Source organism: Hypanus sabinus, chromosome 29 (genome assembly GCF_030144855.1).
Source record: "Hypanus sabinus isolate sHypSab1 chromosome 29, sHypSab1.hap1, whole genome shotgun sequence".
Classification (NCBI taxonomy): Eukaryota; Metazoa; Chordata; class Chondrichthyes; order Myliobatiformes; family Dasyatidae; genus Hypanus; species Hypanus sabinus.
This window is the reverse complement of record NC_082734.1, coordinates 25831146-25853340: the sequence shown is the minus strand read 5'-3', so window position 1 is coordinate 25853340 and position 22195 is coordinate 25831146. Positions and strand designations below refer to the sequence as shown.

Below are 22195 nucleotides of genomic sequence, written 5' to 3'. Positions count from 1 at the left end.
AATGGACGGCTATGTGGGAGGGAAGGGTTAGATTGATTTTAGAGTAGTTTAAAAAGTCGCCACAACATTGTGGGCCGTGGGGCCTGAACAGTGCTGCACTGCTCTATGTTCTAAAACTTCATCCCAATGAGCGTAACAAGTACTTCCTGAACCACTTCAATGTGGGAAGAAGTTATGGAAGAGCTTTCATCCAATTTGCGAACAGTAGTTACAACACTACATCCATCTTGCATGCGTCTGGTAACCCAGAGAGACAGGGTTAATTCTTGCACTTTTAACCAGAGGTACCGAGAGTTACTGTTTTGTGGACAGCTGAAAAAAGGTCAATGACTGAACAGTACAAGAGCCTCAGCCACCTCTGCGTTCAAGTGATTCCAACCGAACTGCCCCGAGATCCACACTCCAGGCACCTCACCTGATTTTCAGAATCTGTTTGGTTTCCTTCTCGTTGTAGGGAGAGGTCGAGATGATCACCAGTCGATCCAGTAAGTCGATTGGAATTCCATGAGGGCTTTTGTAGCTTGTACCGCGAATCCTGAGACACAGAAGCTGTTTAGTTGGTGTGGTCTTTTGCCATCATATCTTCTAATATATCAAAGATTGTCAACCCAATACAATCTTGGTGTGGAGTGCTTCAGTCTCCTTATGTCCTTGTCTCCACCTCCAACCCTTAGATTCCCTCTTGCACAAAGTGCCCCTTTTTATACCCCTCAAGATCCCTTCAAAACTCCAACATAACTCTTAACCCAGTACTCTCCTCAATGATAAGGCACCATTTGGTACAATAATCTTTTACTCAATTTCAGCAAGACTAAGGAGCTGATTATTGACTTCAGGGGGAGGAAACCAGAGGTCCACAAAACAGTCCTCATCTGGGGTCAGAGGTGGGGATGGTCAGCAACTTTAAATTCCTTAGTGTTATCATTTCAGAGGCCTTAACCTCGGCCCAGCACTTAAGTGCAACTACGGGGAAAGCACAGCAGCTCCTCTACTTCCACAGGAGTCTGCAAAGCTTTGGTATGACATCTAAAACTTTTACTAACCTCTATAGATGTGTGATGGCGAGTACACTGAAACACCAATGCAATTGAATGCAAATAGTAGTGGACACAGCCACTCCATCGTGGGACAAGCCCGCCCCACCCCACCACTGAGCACATCTACAAGGAATATTGCCGTAGGAAAGCAGCACTCATCAGGGGCTCCCACCACCCAGGCCATGCTCTCTTCTAGCTGTGGCCATCAGGGAGGTGGTACAGGAGCCTCAGGACTAACACCACCAGGCTCAGGAATAGTTATTACCCCTCAACCATCAGCCCCTCGAACCAAAGGGGTAACTTCAGTCGCCCCATTACTGAAATTGTTCCACAACCTATAGACTCATTTTCAAGAACTTATCTCATGTTCTTGATATTTATTGCTCATTTATTATTAATTATTTTAGTATTTGCACAGTTTGCATACTAGCTGTACACCCAGTTGGTGTGGTGATTCTATTATAGTTATTGTAATTATTGAGTATGCAAGCAAGAAAATGAATTTCATGGTTGTACATGGTGACATAGGTGTACTTTGATGATAAATTTACTTTGAACTTTGTTACCTGTATCTGTACCTCACCTTCCCCAGACACACACATAGTCATCATATCTACTCTCTAGACTGTAGACTCGTGCTCCTTTCACTTCCCAAAATCAATCCCACTCCTGGCTAACACCATTCCGTCTTACAGGTTTCCATTTTATTTTAACATACATCAAGGAGGAATCACTTTTAACTCTTTTCTCAGAGGTGGTTGGTCTTTTTAAGTGAGTTACTACCCACCCATCTCTTCCCACCCGAGTGTGCAGACTGTGCCGGGGTACAGGTGGCTGCATCCAAGAATTCACAGGGCCACGCCAACCAGAGTATGCAGGTCAAGTGTGGTTGCAACCATGACATTTACTAATTTAATCCCATGTTGCAAACTGCAGTATAAATCCTAAATCAGAACATCGTCAAGTTAAGATGCCTTCAAGTTAAAAATGTTGGTTAATTCTCGGTAGCCTCCCTGAATACGAGGTGTGGACAGAGGGGCCTGTATACCTGGTTATTCCTCGGTTAGTTGCCATGATCAGGACTGGAGCCATGTCACTTTCTAGGCCACGGTTTAGGAAGGAGAAACACTCAATGTCCAGCATGTGAACTTCATCAATGAACAGCACCTGCAGAGGACCGACACATGGGAAGTAAACGGTTACGTTAGCCCACATTAAGCTCTCCAGTCCTGGAGTGGAACTTCAGCACGTAGAGGTGAAGTCTGGACACCTACCCCAGGGATTATCTCTGCCTTTCCTTCTTCTCTCCACTCTGCGACCTTGGCATTGATCTGCTCACGCACTTCAGACTTGATTTCCCCAGTGTCACCTGTGAGGACAACCCACAAGAACAATAAGTGACACTTTACGTCTAAAGGGTGAACTAGTTTCCCATCCACCGCTCCCTGAAAGTGACTGCACAGGTTTATAGGGTGGTAGAGAAAGTATTTGGCATACTAAACAAGATATGAACCCGTTATATTACAGGAAAAATACTGGCATGGATAGAAGACTGGCTGGAGACAAAGCAAAGGAATGAATAGGCTTTTACTGGCTGGCTGCCAGTGACTAGTGGCGTTCCGCAAGGGTCGGTATTGGGATTGTTTCTTTCAACATTATACGTCAATGATTTGGATGACTGAATTGATAGCTTTGCCTCCAAGTTTAATTATATGAAGGTAGGTGGAGGGGCAGGTAGTGTTTCTAAATCTTTCTGCAGAGAATCTGCAGAAAGACTGAGGATAGATTAGGAGATGGGCAAAGAAGCGATAGATGCAATATAGGGAAGTATATGTTCATGCGCTTTGGTAGAAGGAATAAAGGCATAGACTATTTTTGAAATGGAGAAAATTCAAGAACCAGAGGTGCAAAGACGCTTAGGAATCTACTTGTAGGATTTCCTAAAGCCTCCCTAAAGTGGCTGGCTGATCAGGAGTAGGTAAAAGGTCCAACTGTGACACATGTTGGCCACTATGATGGCACAGAAATCTGCTATTCCACAAGCAACTGAGAACCAGCAGAGTACTGTGCGCTGGGCTCCCACCCCGTGTCCTGAAGAGGGAGAGCTTTACAGTGACAACGTGATCCTGTGAGGCCACAGCCAAAGCAGCATTGCAATGACCTACATTAACAGGCAGGTTTGGAATGTATTTACAGTGACTCAACAATTCAGGAACCGCTTCTTCCTCTCATCCGTCAGTTTTCTGAATGGACAATGAACTTCCTCACTATTTCTTACCCCCTTTCTTTTTGCTCTACTTATTTAATTCAGTTTTTAATATAAACCTCATTGTAATTTATAGTTTTTATTATATCTACTAGAATGTATTGCTGCTGCAAAACAGCAAATACCATGACATATGCTGGTGATATTAAACCTGATCCTGATTGTACTTGCTATCAAGAGTTGATGCTATTTGCCTATAGATTTACACGTATTAGGAATTACTGTGGTGTGTTGGTTACAGTGTGACATTCAACAAAAATATAGTTATAGAAAAGAGGTTAAAGTACTGATACGGAATAAAATATGCATAAATACCACCACGTAGCTTTATAAAAGGTGGATTAAAATACAGTGCAGTGACAGGGGTGATAGATAGAGGTGGGGGGTAGGGGTTAACTGGAAAGGTTGATCACATTAATTGCCTGGGAGAAGAAGCTTTTTGATGGTGTGAAATTTTTGTTTTAATAGTCCTAAACTACTTTTCAGAAGGGAGCTTTTGGAAAAGGCGGTTTGCTGGGTGGTTGTGTACGCAGTGATCTGATCTATTTTGTCCCTGCAGCTACTGGGAAGTGCCTCAGAATTTAATTTTCTGCTTTGTTAAAGATGCAATGGAATGGAAGCCATTGCTGTCCACTGAAATTTGCAAAACTTCCCAGGAGGATGGCACTAGGTATCCAGGTGCAAACCTAGGTTAATTTACTTTCCGCCCTCTTCTTAGCCCAAAGCCCTTCAGATAGTTTTAGTGCTGAGACTATCTAACTCTTTTGAAGAAGAGGGATGGGCCCCCAGTTCTTAATGGGGCGAGGTTAGGGTAATGCCAAACCTTCACTCTTCCACTGTCATTATTTGCTGCTGGTAACCTCTGGATCGATGTGTTGGTCCTACCTGAGAACAAAGCAAGGAAGCCCTGTGTCCTGCTGTTGATCACATCGATCTCGTGCAACGTCACAGTGTGAACGACTTCCTTGCGTTTCTGCAGCTCTCCATCTGGGCACTGCACAAACTTTGTCTGCAAGAAGAAGCATTTTCAGAAAGTTACTCTCTCCCCAATCTTACTTTAAGCCTTGTCATCCCAGAATACAGCAAACCTCCGGAACAACCTCACAGAAAAGCAAGAGACAGACACACGAGGAAGCTGATCAGAACCTCGAGGTTGCTGCACCATTCGATATCTCTGCTGCCCCTGTTTGTACATACCGATCCTCCTACCCAACCCTTCAAAATCTACTGACCAGTCAACCTACTGCAGTTCTACAGGGTCACAGAGCACAGAAACAGGATTTTCGGCCCATCTAGCCTGTTCCTAGTCCTATCGACACACAGCTGGACATGACCCTTTATATCTTTCTCATCCATGTACCTATCTGAACTTCTCTGAAATGTTACAATCAAATCCACATCCGTCACTTCCATTGGCAGCACGCTCTATGCTCACACCATCTTCTGAGTGAAGAAGTTCCCCATCAAGTTCCCCTTAAATATTTCACCCTTAATCCATGACTTCAAGTTCTAGTCTCACAACCTCAGTGGAGAAAGCCTGCTTGCATTAACACTTCCTCTCCCCTCCCTCACAGAAAGCGTTCCGTTATTCACAGGCTCATATTTGCAGTCAGTTTGTGGAGAGATCTTCCAGGGTAGACATCTACACCCAGTAAACAAGACTTACTTGGGCTCCCATAGCGTCGTAATCGCGAGCTCGAGTAAAAGATCGTCCTAGTTTGCTGATTTTGCCCGTCGCCTTATCAATGGTAATGACGTCTCTGTAAAAATAGAAACACTTCACTCACTTTGCAGTCTCCCTCCACTTAATAAAGGATTGTGGCGACCCATTTCCTAGCGTATCCGAACCGACTCACAATTAGATAGCCTACGGGGGTTTGCGAGCACAGAGCTTTGGAGCCTCTGCGCCATGGGGGGCCGGTTGACAGAGGCTTAAAAGTGAGGCTGAAGTTTTCGAATAAAGTTTTTTCCTTCGACTGCAGTTACCGACTCCGTGTCGTAATTTTAGCGCTGCGTGTAGCACACCGCTACAATTGGTGACCCCGACGGTCCAAACGATTTTTGGACCAGAAATGACCGACGCCGTCTCTGTTCACGCGGTTTCGTTGAAACTGCCAGGTTTCTGGACACAGCGCCCGGACCTATGGTTCCAGCAAGCCGAAGCCAAATTCCACATTCGCCAGATCACCTCAGCAGACACCCGCTACTACTACGTGGTGAGCTCCCTCGACCAGGACACAGCGGCCCAGGTCGCGGAGTTCGTACTGTCGCCCCCGGCAGACGGCAAGTACACGGAATTCAAAGCCCTGCTCCTCAGGACTTTTGGACTCTCACGGCGCGAGCGGGCTGCCCGTTTACTGCACCTGGATGGCTTGGGCGACAGACCTCCATCGGCTTTAATGAATGAGATGTTGTCTCTCACCGACGGACACACACCCTGCCTCATGTTTGAGCAGGCATTCCTGGAGCAGCTGCCCGAGGACATACGCCTGCTGCTGTCCGATGCGGATTTCAGTGACCCCCGGAAGGTGGCAGCCCGGGCGAACTTGCTGTGGAACGCCAAAAAGGTGAGCGGGGCGTCCATCGCACAGATCTCCCAGCCACGCTCCCGGCAGCAAACCAGTCCAGGCCCGGCCACAGAGCCCGCCAACACCCGGCCCAATGAACACTGGTGCTTCTACCACCAGCGGTGGGGCGCAGAAGCCCGCCGTTGTCGCCCGCCCTGCAAGTTCCCGGGAAATGCCAGGGCCAGCCGCCGCTGATGGCTACGGCGGCTGGCCATCGGGATAGCCTCCTGTATGTGTGGGATAGAAGGTCGGGACGCCGGTTTTTGGTCGATACTGGGGCTGAGATCAGCGTTTTACCTCCGACGAGTTACGACACCCGCAGCAGGGCACCAGGTCCCCCCCTGCGGGCCGTGAATGGCAGCACCGTAAGGACCTATGGCACCCGTCCGGTGCAGCTACAGTTCGGCTCCAGCCAGTTCACGTGGGACTTCACACTGGCCGCCGTAGCCCAACCGCTTCTGGGTGCGGATTTTTTGCGGGCTCACAGTCTACTGGTCGACCTGCCCAGGAAGAGACTGGTACACGCCGAGACCTTTCAGACGTTCTCCCTGGGTGCAGCCCAGTTGCCAGCCCCTCACCTCGGCTCCATCACGCTGTCCGACAACGACTCCACCAGGGTCCTGGCGGAGTTCCCATCGGTTCTGGCACCGCAGTTCACAGCGGCCATGCCCAGGCACGGCGTACAGCACCACATCCCGACCCAGGGACCACCCCTCCATGCCCGTGCTCGGCGGCTTCCCCCGGACAAGCTCCGACTGGCGAAGGAGGACTTCCAGAGGATGGAGGAATTGGGGATCATCCGGCGGTCCGACAGCCCATGGGCCTCCCCCCTGCACATGGTGCCCAAAGCGATGGGGGGCTGGAGACCGTGCGGCGACTACCGCAGGCTGAACGAGGCTACCACACCGGACCGCTACCCTGTGCCGCACATTCAGGACTTTGCAGCAAACCTGCACGGCGCACGGATCTTCTCCAAGGTAGATCTCGTCCGGGGATACCATCAAATCCCGATGCATCCTGACGACGTCCCCAAAACGGCTCTCATCACCCCTTTCGGCCTTTTCGAGTTCCTCCGCATGCCGTTCGGACTGAAGAATGCCGCACAGACGTTCCAGCGGTTAATGGACACGGTGGGACGGGACCTGGACTTCGCATTCATCTATTTGGATGACATCCTCATAGCCAGCGGCAGTCGTCAGGAGCATCTGTCCCACCTCCGTCAACTCTGCACCCGACTGAGTGAGTACGGTCTTACAATCAACCCCGCCAAATGCCAGTTCGGACTCGATACCATTGACTTCCTGGGCCACAGGATTACTAAAGACGGGGCAACCCCTCTGCCCGCTAAGGTAGATGCTTCCCCCGACCCACCACGATCAAAGGTCTTCAGGAATTCGTAGGTATGGTCAATTTCTACCGCCGCTTCCTCCCTTCAGCTGCCCGGATCATGCGCCCCCTGTTCGCCCTGATGTCGGGTCCGAGCAAGGACATTACCTGGGACGAGGAGTCCGCCGCCGCTTTCGTTCAAACGAAGGAAGCTTTGGCGGATGCCGCAATGCTAGTACATCCCAGAATGGACACCCCTACCGCCCTCACAGTGGACGCATCAAACACGGCAGTCGGTGGGGTGCTGGAGCAGCTCATCGCAGGTCGCTGGCAACCCCTGGCGTTTTTCAGCAAACACCTGCGACCACCCGAGCTTAAGTACAGTGCTTTCGACCGGGAACTGTTGGCGCTCTACCTGGCAATCCGGCATTTCAGGTACTTCCTAGAAGGTCGGCCCTTCACCGCGTTCACGGACCACAAACCACTTGCCTTTGCGCATACGAAAGCATCCGACCCCTGGTCGTCCCGCCAGCAACGCCACCTGTCCTACATCTCTGAATACACGACGGATGTCCGGCACGTCTCGGGTAAGGACAATGTCGTGGCGGATACGCTCTCTCGCCCTACCGTTCATGCCCTTTCCCAAGGGGTAGACTTTGAGGCACTGGCAGAGGCACAGCAGGCGGATGAGGAGATTCCGAGTTACAGAACCGCAGTCTCTGGTCTGCAGCTCCAGGACCTCCCCGTGGGCCCAGGTGAGAGGACCCTACTCTGTGTCGTCGCCACCGGCCAGCCCCATCCAGTCGTCCCGACAGCATGGCGGCGCCGCGTTTTCGACTCCATTCATAACTTGGCGCATCCCTCCATCCGGACAACTGTCCGGATGGTTTCCAGCAGGTTCGTTTGGCACGGACTCCGCAAACAGGTCAGTGAATGGGCCAGAACGTGCATGCACTGCCAGACGGCCAAGGTGCAGCGGCACACCAAAGCCCCACCGCAGCAGTTCCATCCCGCCCACCGGCGTTTCGACCACATTCACGTGGATATCGTGGGCCCCCTGCCAGTGTCGCGCGGAGCGCGTTACCTCCTGACTATCGTGGACCGGTTCACAAGATGGCCAGAGGCGGTCCCGCTCACCGACACCACCTCCGAATCTTGCGCCCGAGCCCTGATCGCCACCTGGATATCTCGCTTTGGTGTCCCGGCCCACATTACCTCCGACAGAGGCGCCCAGTTCACCTCCAGCCTGTGGTCAGCTATGGCCAGCCTTTTGGGGACTCAGCTGCACCACACAACTGCCTACCACCCACAGTCGAACGGGCTAGTGGAGCGTTTCCACCGTCACCTGAAGTCGGCCCTCATGGCCCGCCTGCGAGGAGCCAATTGGGCGGACGAGCTTCCCTGGGTCCTACCCGGCATCCGCACAGCGCCCAAGGACGACCTGCACGCCTCGTCGGCCGAGTTGGTATACGGCGCGCCCCTGGTCGTCCCCGGGGAGTTCCTACCAGCCCCAAGGGGGCAAGAGGAAGAACCCGCAGCAGTCCTGGGCAGACTACGCGAGAAGCTCGGTAACCTGGCCCCCATACCCACTTCACAGCACGGGCGGCACCCGACCTGCGTACCCAAAGACCTACAGAACTGTAAGTTTGTGTTTGTACGAAGGGGCGGGCATCGGCCACCGCTGCAGCGGCCATACGAGGGGCCGTTTATGGTGCTCCGGAACAACGGGTCCATGTTCGTGCTGGACGTTGGGGGGAAAGAGGAGGATTTCACGGTGGACCGCCTCAAACCGGCCCATGTGGACTTGGCGCAACTGGCCGAGTTTCCGGCGCCTCGGCGCAGAGGCCGACCTCCCAAGCAGGTTCTGGCCCAGACTGTGGACATTGGGGGGTGTATCGCCGGTTCTGGGGGGGGGGGTTATGTGGCGACCCATTTCCTAGCGTATCCGAACCGACTCACAATTAGATAGCCTACGGGGGTTTGCGAGCACAGAGCTTTGGAGCCTCTGCGCCATGGGGGGGCCGGTTGACAGAGGCTTAAAAGTGAGGCTGAAGTTTTCGAATAAAGTTTTTTCCTTCGACTGCAGTTACCGACTCCGTGTCGTAATTTTAGCGCTGCGTGTAGCACACCGCTACAGGATCATCTTTATTTGCCATATACATGCTTTAGGGATTTGCAATGCAATGCTGGTGTGACATGCAATAAAAACAATATTTACTGGTTATAAAGAAAAAATAATTACATAAAAATAAACTTAGAGGTAAAAGCATAGATTCCGCCGTCCTCCACCCCCCCACCCCCACCCCCCCGCCATTCTCCTAAACTCCAGCAATTACAAGCCCAGAGCCATCAAACATTAGATAGGACAGATCTAAGCAGGTATCCTCTGATATTTTTGGCTAGCTTACCTTCACGTTTTATTTGTTCCCTCCTTAAGTTTTGTTTCAGTTGCCTTGTTGGTTTTTAAAATCTACTGAATAAAATGCTCTTCCTTACTGTTGTTTGCACCTCTGTAAATACTCACCCAGCCTGCACTTTCTCTTTTGTTAAGCACTCAATCATTTTCGTTCCCAAATCGTAGATGGTCTCCATCTCTGTGGTTTTCAAGGTTAACTTCCCAACCTTTGCACCCTACAGTAAAGAAAGAAAACACATGAGCACTCTGCAGCAAATCTAGATGAGCAACGCCTGAACTGTTGGGCCAGCACCAAGCACCCCAGACCAAGGCTGGCAAGGTTTGATGACACTAGACTGCACTTGTCAGATTATCTACTTTCCCGCAACATCAGATAAATCCTTGCTGACTTGGTGTGACCTTCAATTTTCACTGACTCCTTCCCAATGGCTGTGCCAGTTGTATTACAGATTGTAGAACATGGAACACTACAGCACAATACAGGCCCTTTGGCCCTTGATGTTGTGTCAACCTTTTAACCTACTCTAAGATCAATCTAACCCTTCACCCCCAAGCCCCCACATAGCCCTCCATTTTTCTCTCACTTACGTGCTATTTAAGTCTCTTAAATGCCCCTAATATATCTTGAACTAAAACGATGAACTGATAAGTGAGGCTTTGGCTCTTCTCTGGGGGTTGGATCTGAGGACTCAGCTTTGGTCTGGAAGGTTGTTATTCGCTTCAACTGTTGGCATGATTTGAATATTTTTTCTTTCTCTTGCGGATCAAGCATTACTCTTTTCATTCTTTTAATTGGGCTCTTTCGGGTCTCTTGCTTTGTGGCTACCAGTGAGCAAGCGAATCTCAAGGTTGTGTAAGTTATACATTCTTTGATAATAAATGCACTTGAATCTTGAATATCTGCCCCTACAACCAGATATGGTAGCACATTCCACATACGTACCACTGTGCAAAAATCCTATCCCCAACGGCCACCCAATACCTTCTTCCAATCACCTGAAAATTATGCCCACTTGAACTAGCTATTTCCACTCTGGGAAAAAATTCATACTGTTCTCCAGACCCATACCCAAATGCCCCAGACACTGTCATACACACTTCAGGTACAACTCGTACAGTGAGGAGACTGGAGCATTGAGACTGAGACATGCTGCTTGATTTGTTGGCTGCTGAAAGTTATTTTTTTAACAATCAAAGAGGTGTTGATGGACTTGAGAGAGGATATATTTCAGGATTATAGAGAAACAAGGAGGAGATGGGACGTTCCACAGGGGACATGTGCCTGCAGACCAGTTGGATGAAGTCCCAGAGATAAACTCGCTGCATCATATATATCCTATTTAATCAGACTCTTCGGTAAACAAAAATATTAGAATAAATTATTCCAGAATGATTCAATGTCACCACAAAAATCTGCAAATCTGCAATGTATTCGAAAGGTCCCATCTGCCCTTAACAGTGTTTTCTTATTTTCCATTCCTCTCACTAAACTCCGTTTGTCAGACCTGCCTTCACAGCCATTTACAGCGCTCAATGCAGCGATGAAAGACAGTACAGGATTTCTCTGCGAACTTCACGCACATCACTGAAATGTCAAGGACAAAAATGTGCATAATCATGTAAATACCAACCTGTATTTACAATGTAAACAGCATTATAAAAGGTGGCTTAGTCTTTACAGTGCAGTGACGGGGTAATAAATGTGGGGGGCGGGTAGAGGTTTCATTTGTATTTACAAAGAACATTGTTGTTTTCTCTCTTTTCCTTCTGCCCCTGATTTTGACATGACCCTTGGATAACACAGATGACAGTCACTTCCAGTGTCTCCCTCATGCCATGGGAGTTAGCTCTTCAATGGTCTTAGATACTTTGATTCTACTAACAGGAGATGCTGGCAAGTAAAGGCCTTTTAGTCAGAAGGTAAAGGGAGAAATATTTAAGAGGTGTGTAGAAACTTCTTTTCTCAGAGATTTCTCTGGAATTCTCCATCGAGGTAGTTACATTTCTGAAAGATTCAGGGACTCAAGGGCAATGGTGAATTGGTACAGAGGAAGAGATAAGTCTTGGGGCAGATCAACTATGATCATATTGACTGAGAGGGAAGGATTGAGGAGCCGAGCAACCTTGTCCTGTGTCCTTGCCCAGAGGCACAAGTGACAAAATCAGAGTCTTTTTGAACTTACCGTCCCAGTCGCCGGTCGATCAATCTGGATTTCCACAACTTCTCCTTCGATAATTTCAGTTTCCTCTCTGTTTTGGAAGAAGGAAAATCCTAACTTAGCAAAAGATAACGCTCCTGGTCACAGAATCATAAGTTCCATAACTTCACAAGCTTCAGATTTTCAAAGTTACAGCAAGAGACTCACTAATGTACCGTTGACTGGAAGTCATTCTGTCCTGAAGTCAAAGCTCAGCAGCTGATATCAAGGAACTGCTGATGGGTGGATTATATTGCTGCATTACTGAATTATTAAGTGCTTGCTCTTCAGAAACAAAAGCCAAGATTACACACAAATGTCCAAAGTTGGTGAAGTTAAAAGATGAGCAGTTAACAAGTAATGCCGTGGTCTTAAAGTCTCAGTGACACAATAAGGAAAAAGGGAACAGGAACAAGGCAATATATTTATAGTTTAGGAGCAGGCTGGGTAAAGTCTGGAAGGAATGTCTGTTTGGGCCATGAACTTGCTAGCAGTTCTGTGTAGAGATAGGACCTATCTTCATTCACAACTTCTGTACTTGCATATAGCAATGCAAAACTCAGGAATGGTCCACAGGCACATCTGACCTCTGCTCGGCTGCTGGGGATCTGCATGCATTCAGCATTCAGCCAATTGTAACACAAGTCCTTGATCCAAAGGGTTTCACCAACCTTACCTGGAAAGGCAGGCGTGGGAAACGATTTGATATATGCTTTAGCAATTTAAAATTAATTTCTAGCTATTTTTATAGTAATTTACTTCCAGCTTTATTTTTGTAAGTATTTATTTAGAGGTACAGCACAGTCTAATGTGCCTGTGCCAGCCAATTACACACATATGACTAATTAACCTACAAACCAGTGTGTCTTTGGAATGTGAGAGGTAACCAGAATGCCCAGAAGAAACCCACACGGTCACTGGGAGAATGCACAAACTCCTTACTGGCAGCAACAGAATTGAACCTGGGTTGCTGGTCCAGTAATAGCATTACGCTAATCACTATGTTCTGTGCCACCCCGAAATTTAAATACACTTGAACAGGCCTCTGACAGAAGCCAGGTATCAAAAGCCAACAGGGCGGTTGAGGGAGACAGATGTTTGGAATCTGGAGCAATGCACACAAAAAGCTGGATGAACTCATTAAGTCAGGCAGCATCTATGCAGGGAAATAGGCAGCTGACTCTGGGGTTGAGATTATTCATCTTGAGCCCAGAACCAGTGTGGCTGAGGGGCAGAGTTTATAATCCACTGGAGAAGTTGCAGTAAGGCAAGGGTTGAAGTAATGTACAGGCAAGGATAGGTTACAGATAGCATGAAGTCAACCCAGGCAAGAGAGCCCTTGGAAAAGAGATCGTCAAAGAGCATAGCTTCCCTTTGCACAGCAAAGGACTAGTGCCATTTGGCCAACTGAGACAAGACAAGGATTGACTAGGGGTTAATTACAGTCGGCCCTCCTTATCCTCGGGTTCCACATCTGCGAATTCAACCAACCGCGAGTCGTGAAAAACTGGAAGTGCTCTTCCCTAAAGAATGCAGTATAACAACTATTTTACATAGCATTTACATTGTATTAGGTATTATAAGCAATCTAGAGATGATTTAAAGTATACAGGAGGATGTGCGTGGGTTATTGTGGATCAGGATCGAAAAATCAGAAGTTCTCTTACTAAGTAAGTCGGAACAGGTACATCTGGTATTATTTAGCGTCAGTCAAATGTTTTCTGAGTATATAGTATATATTTTACCTTTCAATGCATATAAAGCACTTAAGAATGTATGTTTTAGCACTGGGGTTGGAAACAGAAGTTCCTGAGTTCGATCCAGTGACAGACTGCTATTGAGGGTGCTCTCCACCGTGCCAGGTTGATGTGGAGGATCAAGAACCCAAAACCCAATAATTAAACCACTGCGTTGCTTAGTAATAATTGCAGCTTTCATCGGGGCAGGGCCTTTCTCACTTTATCCTTCAAAATTGCTCCGATCATTGACCGACGTAGCCTAACGCTTTTACAATGACTGATGGCGTTTCACCTCTTTCTGATTGCTTTATTATTTCCACTTAATTTTCAATCGTGATCCTGATTATTTTCACGAACAGAAACACTGCAGATTCAGAGCTGCGCCGCTGGGTCCTAATGTCCACCACTCTGAGACAGGTTAAATAAGGTCTGGGGTTCCGCTGGGTCCGAAGGTCCACTGCATTGAGACAGGTTGAATAAGGGACTTGAGCATCCGCATTTTTTCGTATTCGTGATGGGTCCCTGAACCAATCCCTTGCAGATAAGGAGGGCCGACTGTACTTTACTAACTTCAAATTATCATCAGTTGTTAACTTGTAGTTTCCATTGACTATTAACACCTGTATTGTGAATGATGACTGATCAGGCAAGTAAGGAATTCGAACACACACAGTTTATCATACGGTCAATCTCTGTAACTGCCAATCAATTTTGTATAAAAGTGACATTTCTCTGTTCAGACTTCAGAACAATGCGCAGAGGTCTAATGTACTCCTTGTGCACAAGTGTGACTGAGCAACGTGCATGAGTTTTCAGAATAGCAGTGAGCATGACGTTGGAATTCAGAGTTCAATCCCAGCGTCCCTGTAAAGAGTCTCTGTACATCGCCCCGTGGAATGCTTGTGCTTTCTCCCAGTCCTTCAGTTTCCTTCCACAGTCCAAGGGTAGGTTAAATGGTCATTGCAAATTGTCCTGTGATTACGTTAGGGTGAAATCAGGGTTGTCGGGGGTTGCTGGGGTGGTATGGCTCTAAATGATTGAAGGGCCGATTCTGCTCTGCAGCTCTAAATAAAAATTGTTGGTGACAACACTACTACGGGGGGGGGGTGTGTACAAGTAAAAACACTAGGGGTGGGAGCAGGTTCTGGGCTTGATCAAACCCAATGTGACTCAATGGCTAAACCAGTCAGATGAGCAAGGCTGAATCAGTTGAGTGGTAAGTTGGCTATTCTACCTCAACACTAAACATTGAGTACAAGGGTGGCACAGTAGTGTCACAGTCAGCGCTACGCTTTTACAGCGCTGGTAATCTCTGACTGAGGTTCAGATTCTGCTGCTGCCTGTAAGGAGTTTGTCTGATCTCCCACATTCCAAAAGATGCACGGTCAGGGCTAGTGAGACGTGGGCGGGCTATGTTGGCGCCTGAAGTGTGGCGACACTTGCGGGCTGCCCCCAGCATGCCCTCAGTGATTTGATTGGACGCAAACAATGCGTTTGACTGTATGTTTCAATGCACGTGACAAACAAAGCTGAAAAATCTTCATCTTAAAAAGAGCAATTGCGAATGCTTACTTGATGCGGACTCCGATGGACCGGCGGAAAGCTTGCGTCAGTGCTTCCGTTTTGCTCATTTCCAGAGAGAAGATCTCACTGCCGGCAATAGCTGTGAATGGTGTGTCCTGCCCTAGGGCCTGAGCCATCCCTGAGGGAGCACAACATGTTTCAATTAAACACCAAACACAACTTCATGCTTTACAACAGGAGTTCCCAACTCTTTTTTATGCCAGGGACCAATACCATTAAATGTGGACTCCAGGTTAGGAACCCCTGCTTTAGATGTTAAATGGTTAAATGAAATGCTGGGCAGCATTGGAAATGATGATTCTGAGGCACAAAATTGATGAAACTCTAGTTCAAGAATGTCAGAATATTCCTTTATATAGAGTTCAAGAATCACAAAGTAACGCTGCAGCTCAATAAAAACTCTTGTTTAATCATACTTGGAAGATTGGGTTCATTTTTGGTCAACTCATTATAGGAAGGATGTGGAAGCTTTAGAGAGGGTGCAGAGAAGTTGCAGGATGATGCTTGGATCAGAGAACATGTTTTATGGAGGAGAGGTTGAGTGATCGGAGGCTTTTCTCTTTGGAGCAAAGGAGGATGAGAGGTGACTTGATATAGGTGTACAAGATGATAAAAGACAGATAAAGTAAACAGCCAGAGACTTCTTTGCATAGGCAGAAATGGCTAATACAAGGGGGCATAATTTTAAGGTGACTGGAGGGAAGTATGGGGGAGGGAATGTGAAAAAAAGAGGGCTATGTGAGAAGGAAGAGTCAGATTGATCTTGGAGTAGTTTAAAAGGTCGGTACAACACTGCGCTGAAAGGCCTGTACTGTGCAGTAATGTTCTATGATATGGTGGTGCAGTGGTTAAACAAGCTGGAGATCGAGAGAAAATTTTAAATCATTGAAGGCCAGCTTAAGAGTCAGAGCACTACAGCACAGAAACAGGACTTTCGACTCCTCTAGTACATGTCGGACTACCTTTCTGTCTGGTCACATTGATCTGCATCTATACCACAGCCTTCCATATTCTAAATTGGGTGGCATCTGCTGGTAAAGCATTTCATTGAAACTACTTGGGTTTGCTAATCTATTCCAGGGGAGTGAGTCTGCCTCTTATCAGTCTAGCCAACATGTAATGCCACTTTTAATGGCTTCTGTACAGCTGAGCCAGTTGCTTAGTTCAAGGACTATTAGACAGTGCTGAGCTTAATCCACAGTCCATGAAATAATATAGAGAGGTTGCTTGTTATGTGGAAAGAGCAATTAACTGAACGGAACAATTTCCATTTCTATTTATATCCATAATTAATATCACATTCACCTTCCCATTTATACCTGCAGTGAAGATTGCATTTTAATGAAATTTATTGCATGCTCTGGATTTGAAAAAAAATGACACTTTTAAATGGAAGTATTCATTATACATTGTCAATATACATTAAATTCCTTTGTCACTACTGTGCACCAACGGCAATGGAGGGGCATTCCTTACCCATAGCAATTGCTGTCTTCCCTGTTCCCGGCTGGCCAGCAATGAGAATGGCTCTTCCAGCGATCTTCCCCTCCTTGATCATCTCCAGAATGACTCCAGCGGCACGCCGGGCACTGAGCTGTCCCACCATGCCCTGGGACACCTGCAGAGGAACAGCCGACACTCAGGAGGAGATGCCAACAGCAGGAAACCAGTAAGCAAGTTTCAAACTTCAGGAAATAAAGATCTAACTGGAGACTAATGGTGTCTCTTGGGACATAGCAATACATTAGGACTTAGGAGCCCTCTCCCCAACTGACAGAAGGGGCTTGTCTGCACAATCACCAGGGTTTTGCAGACCACTTCCCCGATAATATATCTGCAGTAAAACTCCAGCTAAACATTTAATTTGCGATGGCCTGGGATTTCCTGATGGTTCAGTGCCTATTTCACTAGGTGATGATTCCTCACATTCCTGACCTTTTTTATGCCATGGACCAGTACCATTAAACAAGGGGTCTGTGGACTCACTGGGCTTTGTTCTTACATGTCTTTTAAACCCACTGGGCAATTTCCACATACTTTTTTTACTTTAGATTCAGAATCAGGTTAATTATCACTGACATACATGAGTGGCCATTTTATTAATTAACTCATGAACCACTGAGTGCATGTTGGTGGTCTTCTGCTGATGTAGCCCATCCACTTCAAGATTCAACACGTTATGCATGCAGGGATTCTCTTCTACAACACCACTGTTGTAACATGTGGTTACTTGAGTTACTGTCACCTTCCTGAACCAGTCTGGCCGTTCTCCTTGGACCTCTCTCATTAACAAGGCATTTCCACACAGAATTGCCACTCACTGGATTGTTTGCTTATTGCACCATCCTCTATAAATGCTGGAGACCTGTGTGTGAAAATCCCAAGAGATCAGGAGTTTCTGAGATACTCAAACCACCCCATCTGGCACCAACAATCATTCCACGGTCACTTAGATCACATTTCTTCGCCATTTTGATGTTTGGTCTGAACACCAACTGCATGCGTTTATACATTGAGCTACCACAAGATTGGCTGATTAGATATTTGCATTAATGCAAACACCTATGTCTGTGTGGTTAAGTACAGCTCCAACACCATATACAAGTTTGTTGTGGACTGTATCCAAGGTGGTGATGAATCAGCATACACGAGGGAGATTGAAAAATTGGCTGAGTGATGTAATAACAGTAATCTCTCACTCAATGTCTATAAGGCTAAAGAACTGATTGTAGACTTCAGGAGAGAAAAAGGAGGAGCCCATAAGCCAGTAATCATCGGAGGATCGCAGGTGCAGAGAGTCAGTAACATTAAATTCCTTGGTGTCACTATCTCAGAGGACCTGTCCTGGACCCAACATATAAATATAATTGCAAAGAAAGCACAACGGTGCCTCTACCTCCTCTCGAGCCTGTGGGAATTCAGCATGTTATCAAAAACCTTCACAAACTTCTACAGGTGTGTGGTGGAAAGTGTGTTGACTGACTGCATTTTGGCCTGGTACAGGAACACCAATGTCTTTGAGTGGAAAATCCTACAAAAGTAGTGGATTTGGTCCAGTACATCACAGGTAATGCCCTCATAACCATTGAGCAGGCCTACATGAAACGTTGCTGTAGAAAAGCAGCATCCATCATCAGAGATCCTCACCACCCAGGCCATGCACTTTTCTCACTGCTGCCATCAGGTAGAAGGGACAAGAGCCTCAGGACTTGCACCACCAGGTTCAAGAACAGTTACTACCCCTCAACCATCAGGTTCTTGAAAAATAAGGAATAACTACACTCATTCTGTTTCTGGTGTTCCCACAGCCGAAGGTCTCACTTTTAGGGAAGGATTCTACATTGTTATTTCATGCTCTCTTATTTATTGCTATTTATTTATAATTGCAATTTCACAGTTTGTTGTTCATTGACCCTGTTTATAGTTACTGTTCTATCGATTTGCGAAGTATGCTGACAGGATAAAGAATCTCAGGGTTGTATGTGGTGGCATGTATGTACTCCGCTAATAAAACTTTACTTTGAACTTTTGAATGAGCAGGTGTACATAATAAAGTCTATGTCATGAAATTAGTTGTTTTGCAGCAGAATAGTGTAATGCATTAAAAAATTACTACAAGTTACAGTAAAATATATCTTAAGTAGTGCATAAAGAGAGCACCTGGTACACAGAAAAATTTATCATATTACCCTGTAACACTTGAAATAAAATGTGAATTAAGTGTGTTGGTTGGGTACTCAAAAGAATAACATCCAAATGGCCAGATAGTCTGCTAAGCCAAAACCACCAAAGTCCACTCTAACTCGTTATACACAGCAAAGCTCTGAGGATCTGGCTCTGGTACTTTCGTGACAATGACAGTAACAGCCAGATCAGTGATGTGTGTGAGGCGAATTCCCAGGCCAAGCCTAATGTGACGAAGTGAATGAACTGTTCCAGTTCTAACCCTAACCCCTCAAGGCTCAAGGACAACTTCTACCCACTGGTTTCAGGCTCTTGAACTGACTTCTCGTATGATAGGTCTCTTGACCTCATAATCTATCACTTTATCACTTACACTTTATCATTTACCTACACTGCACTTTCTCGTTAGCTCTCACACTTCATTGTTATAGTTTTACCTTATTCTAGCTCAATGCACTGTGTAATGATTTGATCTGTAAGAACAGTAAACTGGACAAGCTTTTCATTGTATCTTGGTAGGTGTGACAATTAAAAACTAATACACCTAACACTCCCAAATTCACTGCCTCTGTGCGGGCCAAGTCCGTACCTGTCGGGGTTCCAAGGCATCATCGAGTCCTAAACCACGGATGTGTGAATGGGCACCTGTGAGAAGTAGGCAGACACCGGTTAGCTTAACTTTGCCCTGATGCTAATTTCACATAATATTACCCTTATCTGTCACATACACATTAAAACATATAGTGAAATGTGTCGTTTTTGTCAACAACCAACACAGTCTAGGGATGTGCCACACGTGTCACCAACCTGGCATGCCTACAACTTACTAACCCTAAACCATATGCTTTTTTTGGAATGTGGGAGGAAGCTAGAGGACCCAGAGGAAAGCCATGCAGTCCCAGGGAGAATGTACAAACAGCAGTGGGAATTAAACCTAGACTGCTGACGCCATAATAGCGTTACACTAACCACTATCCTACTGTGCTGTATAATTCACAAATTTAAGACGGATTAAGTATTGCTCCCCCCAGAATCTCAGTGGGTGGAGAGGTCACCCAATGAGGGACTGAACCAAAGAAAGTCTCTGGATTCAGTTGAAGCCTTCTGCCAGGGCAGACTGGAAACTAAAAGTCAATGCAGACTTGCAAGGGGAAAATTCTGACTGAATCCTTGTCTGGGTCAGAGGCCAGCGAGTGCTCCCATGTCAGGAAGACAACAGTAAGTGTGAGGTGCTCTGAACAGATAACATATTGATAATGTTGAGGCCAATGGAGGAAAACCTACCAATTCTCTCTATCCTGGTGACATCCCTCACTTCAGGAACCTTTGTTGTGGTGGTCTGAAAAAAAAAACAAAATTTATGCAATATGGTTTAAAAAACCACATTTTAAATAAACACAATATTCTCAATGTAACCATTACAAATAAATCACAAAATAAATACAACCACAACCCACTGTTCCCCGTAAGCGTTCTTCCTTGAAACCTTGACTGGATGTTTTTAATAAACAGCCATGCACATGTCCTGTAGCTCAGCCACCTTTCTGTTGATACGGGTTGAATATTAAGCTGAGAATACATCTGTATTTGTTGTGGTACTGATGGGAAACAGGACATTCTTCTGGCCCCTGCTTGAGAAAGCTGGCTTAGCACTCTCTGCACCCACTCCCAGAGTATGTCGAATAGCACATAGTTATGAGAACCGATTCATTCAAGATCAGGACATTATAAACACAAGAGAGTCAGCAGAGGCTGGAAATCCACAGCAACACACACAACATGCTAGAAAAATTCAGAATGTCAGGCAATGTCTATGAAGGGGAACTGAGATTTCAGGCCGAGATCCTTTGTCAGGTCCAGATGGAAGGATGACTATTCCAACATCTTGCAGCATTACAGCACAGAAACAAGCTTTTCAGCCCATTTAGTCTGTGCCAGTCTGGTCTCCCACGGAATCCCATCTATCTGCACCCAGAACATCTACACGTCCCTCATCATTGAACCTATCCAAACTTCTCATAACCATTACCGCTGAACTTGCAGTTCATTCCACACTTGCACCACCCTCTGACTGAAGAAGTGCCCCTTCAAATAGCATCATAGCCAACTAAAGCACAGAAACAGGCCCTGAGCAAGTCCTACCGTTTTCTGTCCTCCCAAGGTGAATCACCTCACACTTACCCGCGGTAAGTTACATCTGTCATTTTTCCTGTGGTCCAAATCACGTTGCAAGTCTTTAATCTTCCTCCCTGCCCATTATGCCCCCCCGCCCCATTATTCTTGGTGACCTCTGCAAATGTTGATCCAGTTTACCACATTATCATTCAGATTCCTGATATAGATGACAAACAACAACCGACACAGGACTGATCCCTGCGGCACACCACTAGTCACAGGACTCCAGTCAGAGAGGCAACCATCTACTACCACTGACTTCTCCCATGAAGCTATATCCACTCCAATTTACTACCTCATCCTGAAAGCCAAGCGACTGAACCTTCTCGACCAGCCTTCCATGCTTGTCAGCTTTCCTGGTAACTTCATAAACCATGCATAAATTATGAGGTGGAGTGAAGTAGGATAGGGGAGAGAGAAGGGAGGGAAGAGGGATGAGAGGAAGGATAAGGGGAAAGGGAGAAGATGGGGGGGGGGGCATCGAAACTTGTCCGTCCCATTTGGAGCAGTCTTTCATTGATTCTGTTATAGTTATTTATTGAGTGTGCCCTCAAGGAAACGAATCACAGGTCCGTATATGGTGACATATACACTTGGAAAATAAATTTACTTCGAACTTTGATATGGGAGAAGGGGAGAAGAGGAGGGAGCGTGACCGTGCCCCGGGCCCGCGAAGACTCCCACCGCCAGTTTCTTTGCATTAATGGGACGGTGCCGGGTCTCCATCCCCGTTAGTGAATTCCCGTCCCCACCACCCTCGCCCGCCTTCTCTCTCTCGCTCTCTCCGACCCGCACAGACACAAACACACAGGCTCTGTCCTCACCGTTGCCATGTTGCCGCAGTCCCTGGTTTCCAACGACAGACCGGGTTACCAGACTCACTTCCTGTCCGACCAGACCCGTCTCCCTGCACCGAGGTTCCGCCCTGTACAAAGTGTCCCCCCAGTCCCTCCGATGCTCGGCGGATGATAAACGTCCCTTCCGAAAAATAACAAAGGTGTCTTCCCATCATCCAAGGCCCGACTCTCCCCCTTCAGTTACAATTAATCCACATCCTGTCTTTGGATGTTGTGTGCAATTTGATTGTTCCCTTTAATCTACATCAACATTACTGACACATGAGATGTGAAATAGTTGGCATTCTCTGAGATGCTATAAGTTTTATATCAATTCTTTCTTCTCTCTTTTAAGTTTTTTTTTAGA

The 22195-nt window shown here is 46.8% G+C and overlaps 1 protein-coding gene across 1 annotated transcript in view; it reads right to left on the bottom strand.

The window, feature by feature from the left end:
• Positions 1-21896, bottom strand: part of ruvbl2 (RuvB-like AAA ATPase 2) — a 30634-nt gene extending 8738 nt beyond the window's left edge. The window contains exons 1-12 of the mRNA XM_059953985.1: positions 21817-21896; positions 20102-20156; positions 19407-19462; positions 16610-16751; positions 15122-15251; positions 11796-11862; positions 9721-9827; positions 4970-5063; positions 4189-4312; positions 2312-2406; positions 2086-2204; positions 416-535 (exon numbers count right to left, since the gene is read on the bottom strand). Of these exons, the coding sequence (XP_059809968.1) occupies positions 416-535; positions 2086-2204; positions 2312-2406; positions 4189-4312; positions 4970-5063; positions 9721-9827; positions 11796-11862; positions 15122-15251; positions 16610-16751; positions 19407-19462; positions 20102-20156; positions 21817-21825 (1118 nt within the window). The 5' untranslated portion in view covers positions 21826-21896. The remainder of the gene's footprint in view (positions 1-415; positions 536-2085; positions 2205-2311; positions 2407-4188; positions 4313-4969; positions 5064-9720; positions 9828-11795; positions 11863-15121; positions 15252-16609; positions 16752-19406; positions 19463-20101; positions 20157-21816) is intronic.
• Between the last annotated feature and the right edge of the window lie 299 nt (positions 21897-22195).